This window comes from Musa acuminata, chromosome BXJ3-7, assembly GCF_036884655.1.
Source record: "Musa acuminata AAA Group cultivar baxijiao chromosome BXJ3-7, Cavendish_Baxijiao_AAA, whole genome shotgun sequence".
NCBI lineage: Eukaryota > Viridiplantae > Streptophyta > Magnoliopsida > Zingiberales > Musaceae > Musa > Musa acuminata.
In genome coordinates this window covers 35,281,163-35,292,573 of record NC_088355.1, presented here as the reverse complement: position 1 = coordinate 35,292,573, position 11,411 = coordinate 35,281,163, and the positions used below count along the sequence as shown (strand labels likewise).

General features: G+C 39.8%; 1 protein-coding gene and 1 long non-coding RNA gene across 2 annotated transcripts; one reads left to right on the top strand and one right to left on the bottom strand.

Annotated features, from left to right (window-relative positions):
* Positions 1 to 596: 596 nt before the first annotated feature.
* On the top strand, positions 597 to 3,652 carry LOC103992234 (14-3-3-like protein 16R). The gene is made up of 4 exons (XM_009411864.3): positions 597 to 1,155; positions 1,341 to 1,463; positions 3,085 to 3,201; positions 3,307 to 3,652. Exons 1-4 carry the CDS (start codon positions 676 to 678, stop codon positions 3,364 to 3,366), a joined length of 780 nt encoding a protein of 259 aa, XP_009410139.1. The 5' UTR covers positions 597 to 675; the 3' UTR covers positions 3,367 to 3,652.
* Positions 3,653 to 5,341: 1,689 nt separating this feature from the next.
* Positions 5,342 to 8,523, bottom strand: LOC103992233 (uncharacterized). The gene is made up of 5 exons (XR_010498001.1): positions 8,398 to 8,523; positions 6,247 to 6,318; positions 6,074 to 6,151; positions 5,881 to 5,971; positions 5,342 to 5,773 (listed from the first exon to the last, which is right to left on the bottom strand). It is a non-coding gene; the product is annotated as an uncharacterized LOC103992233 (long non-coding RNA).
* Between the last annotated feature and the right edge of the window lie 2,888 nt (positions 8,524 to 11,411).

Genomic DNA, 11,411 nt, shown 5'->3' with positions numbered 1-11,411 from the left:
ATACCCATGTGATTCCTGCATGGTCACTGAAAACACTTAACCGCATAATGGCGTCATAATAGGAATAAAAACATAATATATTTCTTAGCAGAAAGGTCAGCATTTTTAAGTCAATATTCCTTTTTAATCTCGAGTGTTCCCCATGTTGTGCTTCGTGTTAATCACTTCGGCTGCTGAGCTATTTTAATAGGGGAATAAGTATTTTTTTCCCCTCGTAGACTTTATTAAGTACTAATCAAACAAAAACTTAAATCCCGGAAACCCGCGGCATCCACTCTGGAAGGATTATTCTGAGTAGATGTGGGTTCCGCAAGTGGGTCCCTGGTCATTCCCAATTGTCGGAGGGTAGCAAAGCGAGTATTGTAAGTGTACGCAAAGCATTTTGAAAAAGGAGGTCAATTGGTAGGACCCCGAACAAGCAGGTAAAGCATTATGTACCTTTTAAAGGTCGACGTACCTCCAGAGGGAACTGTGGCGCGCCTCCACTGTCGTTCCATCTGGGCCCCGCAATATTCGCCAGTAACGTCACGGGTAAACGAATCGTTAAATTGTGAATTTAGACCAAAAAAGGTTCGTCTTCGCAAATAAAACCGCCCATTTTTCTCCGCTTCTTCCAGTTCTTCCATTTCCTCGAAAAAAGGTCTTTGAATTCTCTCCGGCGAGCGGGCGGCGGCGATGGCAGTGGGGAGGGAAGAGAGTGTGTACATGGCGAAGCTGGCAGAGCAGGCGGAGCGTTACGAGGAGATGGTGGAGTACATGGAGAAGGTCGCCGGTGCGGCGGGGGAGGGGGAGGAGCTCACGGTGGAGGAGCGCAACCTCCTCTCCGTCGCCTACAAGAACGTCATCGGCGCCCGCCGCGCGTCTTGGCGGATCGTCTCCTCCATCGAGCAGAAGGAGGAGGGCCGCGGAAACCACGACCACGTTGCCGCCATCCGCGGCTACCGCTCTCGGATCGAGTCCGAGCTCGACTCCATCTGTGGCGGCATCCTCCGCCTCCTCGATGCCCGCCTCATCCCCGTCGCCGCCGCCGCCGACTCCAAGGTCTTCTACCTGAAGATGAAGGGTGACTATTACCGCTACCTGGCCGAATTTAAGACCGGATCTGAGCGCAAGGACGCTGCCGAGAACACCTTCTCCGCCTACAAGGCTGCTCAGGTTCCGATCCCTCCACCCTAGATCTGCCTGAACCCACTCCATCTTTTTCTGGCGTCGGGGTTTTGGGTCGGACTAGTAGCTCGCCTCGTACTTGATCTTAACAAAGGCTATAATTTTTTGATCGCGATGTAGTGTGTCGTCGTCTTTAATGGGATTCTGATTTTGGAGTTGATTGGATCTGGCAGGACGTTGCGTTAGCAGAGTTGGCAGCTACGCATCCGATCCGGCTGGGTTTAGCGCTGAATTTTTCTGTGTTCTACTACGAGATCTTGAATTCACCGGACAAGGCTTGTGATCTCGCCAAGCAGGTAAGTCATCAGGAGCTACTTGCTATTTTCTCTACTCAATGGGAAACTTTGTGGTCAAGGTGTTCAATTTTCATCGTCCAAATTTTGATTTGTAGGCTCTTATTGGAACTCTTCCTTTGCCCCTGTATTGGGTTGGATTTGTAGTTGAAATTAGAACCGCTAGAAATTTCCCTGATAAGGTAGCTCATGCTGATTCCTGGAGTTGTTGACGAGCTTGATACAAGTTCCTCCTGCAAGTGCTTCACTCCATAGTTCCGAAACATTTAATTCTGTTATAGATCAGTGCTGACATATTAAAAGACTTATCAATAGCAGAGTTGAAGTTTGTGGATGTAGCTACATCACATGCAAGTCTCTGAGAGTAGTAGACACTCACCATCTTCTTCTATGGTTCTTGATATCTTAAACATTCAAAGATTTCTCTCGACACTCCTCTCTATCTTCTAATGTTGGTCTCATTGTTTCATTATTAGCCAAGGTATGAGTAGCATTAATTTACTAAACGTACACAAGTTGAGAAATGTTATATGTGTTCTCTGTGATTGATAAGTCTTGTTAGTAGATTCACCCTTTTATTACCTTTTTCTTTTTTATCTTTTTCATCATCATTCCTTTTGGATTTATTTAGTCATTGTTACATGGGATCTCATATCACATCCACAAATCTGCCTAATAAGTATGTCTGATATTTGCAATTTGATACATATCAGACTCTTTCGTTATTATATTCCTATATAAATCCTCATAACAATACCAAAAATGGATCCTCATATTCATAGCTTCTTATGAACTTAATTTCCAATGCTCATATTCTCATGTATCCTTCATGTGTATCATATTTTTTACTACTCCGGTGTGACGTCATATCACCATATTTCTCTTGCTGGGTTAGATATTTGGATACACATCCATATTGCATTTCCATGCTCTCTTGATGCAAGACTGGTTCAACAATAGGATAAATAGTTCTCTTATGTAACTTTGGAGGTTCTTTGCTACTGGCTTGGTTTTCGCTCTAGCGCAGTCTTTGTTACTGGAAAATGCTTCAGAGGTAGCAACTTGTGTTCCGGACTTCATGTTCTAGATAATCGATCATTTGCAACAATCCGGAACCTGGAATCCAACACTTCAACAAGCCTAATATAATAGGAGACACATTGGGGAAAGGAAAAAGAGATGAAGTATACATGTATGACATTAAAAGGGAAAACAGATACACAACAGGATTAGTATAGACCGAAAAAAACTCTGTATACATGTATATCATTATTGGTGTTTGGTAGGGTGTTTTTGATGCTCTAGATATTCAAAGAAGTCTACCTTTGCCATATGATATACTAAGATTAGAAATATCTCATGTTTCTGATTTCATTCCATATGTTAGAGTGATCCTGCTTTAGTAATCATTGGCGTAACTCTCTGATTCGAGTTCCATTGTATCTAAGGAGACATTGGCTTATTTTTGCCATTTCTCTATGCAGCACTCCGAGTTGATTATCTTTTATTCTTTTGTGATGTGTTTCTGTCCCAATTTGTTCTGAGGCAAATTTCCTCACTCGGACATTACTGGTGTTTCGAACAAATTATTCTTACAATGAATCTCTCCTTATTCAATCTTTAGGCTTTTGATGAAGCAATTTCTGAGTTGGATACTCTGGGAGAGGAATCATACAAGGATAGCACTCTAATCATGCAGCTTCTACGTGACAACCTTACCTTGTGGACTTCTGACATGCAGGTCTTGTATATGCTTTGATAGATTTTGTTACCCTTTCATTTAACTGTCATTACTCAAAAACGTTTTGCCTATATGACACCATACTTGTCGCTAAAATCTTTATAGGAGGACGGCCTAGATGAGATCAGAGAAGCAAGTAAACTCGAAGACGGTGATGAGCATTAGAATGTTTGGATGGGTATGTGCTCTGCTATTTTCAGGTTGCATGCAATGTCGGAGTGCGGGCATTGTTACTAATGTCGTTTATGATACTAAACATCCTTCGTCAAGTCGTCGTCTTCTTCAACTTGTTTTATTTTCTAGCATCTATATGTTTTTAGGCTTGCAGCAGTTGTGTTTGCATTTTGAAACGCTATCTCTGAATGCTTGGCATAAGTTGCTCCTCGTGGGATATGATCTAATGGCTGCATTTCACATTGTAATGATAAACTTCCTGTGGTCATCTGCTCCAGCTGTTGTTGCTTCAATTCCATGAAGCATGTTCATGTGGTTTATGACAGATTAGGATGCTGTGAAGGTTTGCATGTCTATGAACAGTCTTCTAAACTTGAATCGACCAATCCACAATATCAATTATAAACTCCTGTGTCGATTTGTTATGTTAGAATTACTTGTATGAATCAAAATACTCATCCTTTTCTTATGTTCATTCATATGAATCAAAATTTTTTACTTAAGACATTTTGTTTATGCATTATTGTACAATTAATGTACTGTCATTTTATGTAATAATTTTTTTATTTTAGCAAAAATCGGTGTCTTATTTCGTATTTTTCTTCTCTAAAATTCTTATATATCATTTTCATTTAGCAAGTATGTTGAGATTTCATAATTTAATCTTATAAATATTTACATATTCTACAAGCTGATTTTACATTTAAAATTTATAATAATCTAATGATAGTGTACCAAATTTAAAATATCGAAGATATGAACTTAATTATGGATGATAAAATTCTGGATCAAATCTCATCTTCACTCTGTATTATTGTTTACACTCTTTTCCTGGCGAGGACGAGAGAATCCATGTCGCGTTGGAATCGTGTGTCTGCCTCTTGCGAAACAAGAACAGAAAGATGAGCGGAGGAGGAGCTCATGCTCAGTGCATTGGTAGAACACGTAACCTGAGCGGGGCCCGTGCTCAGAAGCCGCAGAACTCGAAACGATTGGGCTGGCCGGGGAGGCCGCCCTCCCGGCAGCCGGCGTCGCAAGCACGGGCGCACTCCTCCTTGGTGGCCGTGCCGATCGTCATGCACTGATCCTGCATGCAGGGGCAGTAGCACAGTTGGGGATCGTCGCCGGTCGCCGTGGCACGCTCCGTCGACGCTGCGACCAGCAACGCCGCGATCAGCACAACCGCCACCGTCGCCGCTGCCCTGCTGACTGCCATCCCTATCTCCTCCTTGGCTTTCTTGATCTTTGCAGGTATGAGCAGCTCAAAATGTATGCATGAGATGGGAGAGATGATAAGAACCGCATGCATGTATATAGGTTTCTGAGGAGGACTCGCCTGATATGGAACTTTTGGCCGGGAGCGAAGACCGGTTGCTTTGCGATGTGGAAGCAACTAATTTGAGGTGGGTTGAATTGTTCTAAAGCGAGGATGGATGGAATTCCGGAGCTAATTACACACCTTCATCACCTTCCTACAGATGTACGATTGGCCTTTAACCCTTTCTTTTTCCCAAATAATAATAATAATAATAATATTATTATTATTATTATTATTATTATTCCCAAATAGTGACGCAAAAAGAGCTACCAAAATTAAAACTCTCACGAAGCCAAATCAATGTAATTCTTGAATGTCAATAATATGTAGTTCTGCAAATGGCTATATTCCTACTGGCCTAATTGCCATCCCACAAACCTCTGCACCAGCAACCAGCAAAGTGTCTAAAGACACTGCACCATTGAGCCCCACTCAGACTAAATAACGCTCACATCTAAAACATCAGATGTTATTACCACCATCTTCTCGGGCAAAAAATTAATCATACTGGAGATGAAAAGGATTAACTATAGCAGAAAATAATCATCAATTAAATGGAGCTACTAAAAGGAGAAACCAACAACAGTAACAAAGAAAAAGAAATGATTTGACATCTAGATATCATCCATAAAAACGAGAAAGAGTGCGTAAAAAAAAGTCATCAATCAGAATTATAGAATCAGTGTTGATAGAACGACAGTATCCAAAACCAACCTAGACATTGTACTGACGACAATTGAATAACAGGTTCGTATCCAGAATCAACCTAGACATTGTACTAATAACAGCTAGTCTTTGTTCCAAAGTGCAATAGACAAACTGGACATGTATATGCTCGACATCGTTCACTAATGACAGTTCCAAATCATGGATTTCGCAAAACATGTCTATTCTACATAAACAACCGTCTCAAGCCCTTTCACCACGGATCCTCTGTGCCAATTGAATGTCCTTGGGCATGATCGTCACATGCTTGGCATGGATGGCACACAAGTTGGCATCCTCGAAAAGACCCACGAGGTATGCTTCAGCAGCCTCTTGCAAAGCAAGAACAGCATGACTCTGGAATCGGAGATCAGTCTGCAGAATGTATTTCTTCATAAGACATCGTGTAAATGATACAACATTTATTCTGCATGCATTTATTAGTACAGGTTACTGTTAGCTAAGTGGCTGCAAAACCTGACCTAGAAGTCCTGGGTAATTTCTCTGACAAGCCTCTGGAATGGCAACTTCCTTATCAGAACCTCTGTGCTTTTCTGGTACTTACTGATCTCACTGTCATCGTACAATGCCAAACAAATCAAAATATAACTTTAATGCCCATACAGTAATTGGGTTACAGTCAATTAAGTCATCCATGTGCATAGAATAACGCACCGAAGAGCAACAGTCCCAGGTCGGAATCGATGAGGTTTTTTAACTCCACCGGTAGTTCGGGGCAGACTTATGTGCAGCCTATGACAACATAGGATTGGACTCATACACATGGAATTAAAAGACAATGAAACAGGAGCATGACATTCTGCATGTATAAACATAATTAACTAAACCTTAGTGGCAAGCTGCTTCCTTGGAGCCTTCCCTCCAGTAGACTTGCGAGCAGTTTGGTTTGTACGAGCCATCTAGTACATAAACAAGTCATTCGAACCAATTTGAACCATCATGAGCACATACACACATGTAACTTAATTGTATAAAGATGGGAAAAGGCGATATTATTATAACATCTCAGAGCATCCATCACCCAGAAAGCAGAATGAGTGAGGTGGAAGGAAAAAAGAAAGACAGAATCAACCTCCCATGTAACTTCAACATGTCAGATTCGATCTCAAATCAACACTCTCTTGGACAAATGTATTTTTCCCAAATAAGATACGCTAAATTCCAAAGTCCAAACATGCATATATCACAATTTTTTTGAACAAAAATTGTGGAAAGCAGAGTTGCTACTACTTTTACAACTAATCATATAAACAAAAAAAAGTAAACAACCATAAGCCATAAGAACATCTATTGGGGTAAGCTATTTGACCTTTTTTCCAGCCATTAAGCTATGTAGAGGAAATATAACTAGCCAAACTGAAAGCCATCAATCAATTCATTGTTTCCTAACATATTCTTTTTAAACATCTTCATATGTCTTGTTCATATGCCACTTACCTTAATTGAATCCTCATCTAACCAGAATACTTATGGGTAATCTTTAGACATGACATACAATATAAGGGAAGACCTAACTTGGTAATTGGTATTAAATCTAGCTGTTTACAAATGAACATATGTATGGTTAGCCTAATTATTTTAATAACCCCAAACATTTAAGACAACAGTCTGTTTCAAAAACATTATTGCTGATATTTCTTATTTGAAGCTCACCAGCTCAAAAAAAGTAGCTCAATTTTCTCTTTATGACAAGCAAGATAGGGCAGAATTGACTTCACAATGTACTATCATAACAACTATGCTTGCCAACACCATCAACAACTAGCCAGAGGTTTACTATCAACTTCACAAACTACAATGAACTAACCATAGAAGTATAGACTTTGAGTTCATAAGATACAATAAGTAATACCTAGATATGCCTACAAGAACTCAATTACCACACCATCTATTGCATCAACAATAAATCAACAGAATCTAGAAAATTTTTGCACTATAGTTCTTATAACATAATGCCTCTTTTGATTATATATATGTGTGTGTGTGTGTGTGTGTGTGTGTATAGAAGTTTCAAGAAACTATGGTTCCAAAATACCACATGAACACTGCAACAACAAACAAGAAAACTAAAAAACACATTTGAACAATCAGAATAAAGATGAAAGGGGGTGCCAAGAAATCAAAAAGAAAATAAAAAAACAAATGATTGTTCTGGTACAAATTCAGTGATTGTGGCAAAAAAAAGTACAATGTTCCAAGTAAACATTAGGCATCTAATGTTTAGATGATATATCCATGGTACAATTATTTACCTCAGTAAACACAATATACACAAACATGACCCTTCTTTAACTTTCGAGGTGCAATTTTTATTCTAAGCTTATAATCAAACTAAGAATTTAAGACTATAAGAAAATAATATGTGCTGAATCAAAAGACCATGATTATTTCACAATGGTTGCAACCAAGACCTCATATTTCAGATTCCCAATGAAGCATTTATTGGAGAATCATATATTTTAAAAGCAAAACACGAAAAATAAGATTTCTAAAACAGTCGGGGATTCGTACAATAAGGGGGTGAAATATTCTAGCTGCGGCATCTGAAACATATACCTCCACATATCTGGCCTCAATGCACCATTTTGCTTTACTGTTTCATAGATTCGTAAGAACGATTTCTAGATGAAACTTCCACGTAAATACATAAAGATGCTAAGATAAATAAAACGACTAGGGTGTCAGCTTGTTGATATCATACGGAATCAAGTGAATATCTAAGAAACATTCAACTAGCCGATGACATCCGCAAAATATTCATGATTGCAGTGTAAGACGTCCATCCATGGGCAAGAATCAGAGTATCCAATCTATACAAAGAATGGTTCCCTCAAACCCTAATCTTGGAAGAAATCCCCACACACTCAGAATAATGAACCAAATCCCTCCACGACGGGGAAACAAAGAAAAGATAACGCCGTTCACCGATCGAGAACAGTAAAACAAAGATTCAAAAGGAAAATTCTGAATAGCTTTACCTCTCTTGTCGCCTCGACGAACAAAGCTCGGACTCACCGAAAACCTAGCGATGTATCAGAACATTTGAAGTTGAAGGTGAAGGCCCTACTTGAAGCCCGCCCGCCCGCCCGCCCGCCCTCGCCGACTCCCGAGGCCGGGAGTCGGCGAGATCCAACGGACGATATGAATCTTGATTTCCTTTGAGATTTGCGGTCCCGTTAGTGCTAGAGCCAGATCGTGATGCTGTCTTTCTATTGGCTGGCATCGTTCGTGCGCGGATAATGAAGGTACAAAACCGTGTCCCCGTATCAAATTAGATACGTATCACATTCCTTAGTGCACTTTCATGTTGTTGTTGTCGTCTTATGGTCCATATAACAGTCACGACAAGTTGTTAGAATTGGAGTGGGCACGATTGATGCGATCAGGAGGAGCTGATTGTACGGCCGAGATGAATTTCAGGCTTCACTGTGATCCTTGCACAAGCGATCAGCGTAAAATTTTTTATGATAAAATTAATATTGAAACAGGAATAATAGAAATTCTTTTTTTTCCTTCTTTTAGGCTTTGAGGGTTAGTTTATATACCTAAGCGAGAAAGGCTAATGACTGATCAGGGTGGATCCATGTATCCTTCAAGAGCTTATTCATGTTGACGAATGATTGTTACAGTTTTATATGGTTGTTACAGTCAACAAAAAAAGATGACTGCAAGGGCACTGTTTGTTTGGGCTAGCGCCTGTGGGAGATAAGTGGATGACTTATATCAGGTGACCAAAAAGGGGAAGATGAGCTTTGCCGCTAGGGATTAACGCTTCTTGCAACCAGAAGATCGGAAAAGTGGGAGATGGGCTTCCCCTCCATGGATTAATGTTCCTTATGGTCGAAATGTCGCTTTCTCGTCGTTCATCGTAAAGGGAAGGGAGACGTGTGGGTTCTTCTACTCATATTATTCCCTATAGGGCAATGTGCTATTGGGTGAATTAATAGGACAATGCTTATGTCATTATTTTTTTTATCAAATATTATTGACGATTATATGATGACATGTAAAACTTTGAATTTCATGCTAAGAGTCGGCACGATCATAATTAAGAAAAAGTATGGACTCTAGAAAAATCGAGCGGCATTGGAAACAAGATGGTTGGCTTAGTCAAGAGTGTGTTTTTGTCTAAATCACCGAAGATTTGGATCTAATTTCTTTTATTTGGGACTTCCATATTAGATTTGGGTTATCGGATTTTTACGATCTCAACTACCAATCCAAAGTATGACCTAAAAATTCCGATGGATCTGTATTCAAATTCATAATAGAGAACAACAATTTGTTGGGTTTGAGGATAGCTCATTCGACCCGATAACAAAGATGAAAAAAAAATGATTTTGTTATAATCAATTTTGGAATGTTATCACATATTAATTTTGATTGTCTAACTAATTTGACATTGCCAATTTTTTGAATGTTATAACACATCAAAGAGGGGAAAAAAATTCATCCATATGAGAGTCATAATTAGTCAAAGAAACCTCAAGGAAAGAGAAATATCGATATCTCCTGTAGTTGTCGTTGCTTGATTTCATCCCAAAGGTACAATGTTGTCTTCATAACCCTTATGGAAATTAAGTGAGGTGGTTAGAGTCGAGAAAAGTCAGGTTGAAGCGATCCCAAGGTGGTGGATGAGCGCACGAGGTCACTTCCGAGTCGGATCGAGGTGGGCCCTAGTCTCCTCAGGGTTTCGGGGTGACCTAAGGCATGTCTTGATTTCGTCGATAATCCTACATAAGATGTCAGTCAGGGTGATTTATCGACTCAATCTCTCTAATAGTAAAATTAGTATTCATGGAGTGGGAATAATAGAGTTTTTTTGAGTTCGACCTCTTGTTCAAGCTTTAGGGATCGACTTTTATAGTTGGGCAATCGGCGAAGGAAGACCGACAATTGATGATGACTGGATTGTAGATCCTCTTGTGGCTTGTTTATATAAATAATCGATCTATATAGTTCCTTATGACACATCATTAGTGAAGGATGCCTATAGGGGTGTTGCTTGCCAGTCCTGATGACTGCCAGGGATGGGCAAACGATGGTCGTCTATGAAAGTCGACTAAGGAGGGGGCAAACATGCTTTATTGCTTGGGGTTTACTACTCTTGGTGCCCTATCCATATCACCTTTCCTTGAATCGCGATCTACCGAGGGCAGCAGGTTGTCGCCTTGCTATTTACCATAGGGGAAGGGTGACACAGGCTTTTTCCTACCCATGTCAACATCTTTGTGATAGCTAGTTGGCAAGTCAAGGCTAATATCAGCATATTCTCTATCATTCGTCCATGCGTAAAGGAAGAACATAAAACGAAAATCCTAAATTTTCCAAAAAGGTGTTCATTGTCGTATGAAGATTGGTGCACAAAAACCCACGAAACTGAGAACCAAATGTGAGATAGTTGTGTTACCTAAGAAAATCATATATCCATGAATTTCTACAGATCTGTGGGAGAGGATGAAGGAGGTCAAGCGTTCTCCTTTCTAGCTGTGATCCACACGATAGGGGCTATGAAGACGCTTCTTGAATCATTACCTAAATCTCTATTTATACTATGTAAGGAGGAGAGGGAGAGAGAGGAGAATAGGAGGTGGCAACCAAGAAGCCTAGCTTATGGCCCTTTGGTTCTCTCCTATTTTGTAAAGACCTCTTATCAACTTAGCCCTAATGGATACTATCATATTGGATATTGGATCTCCATCCAACTACCCAAACTTCTTAAATTAGTAGATCTCTATCTAATAATCTCTCATTAACTCTTATTAGATCTTATACATATGATACAATAATTTAGAGAGATATAATAATTCAAATGTTTATTGGATATCAAATAAGATAGGGATTTCGGCGGATATCTTATATCCGAACCTCTACTCATCACAACACGTATTATATGTGTATGAACCTCTAGGCCCAATATCGAGCTGGCACTGAATCATATCTATCAGAACTCCTTCTGATTCAGTAAATTATTATCTCTATAATAATTCAC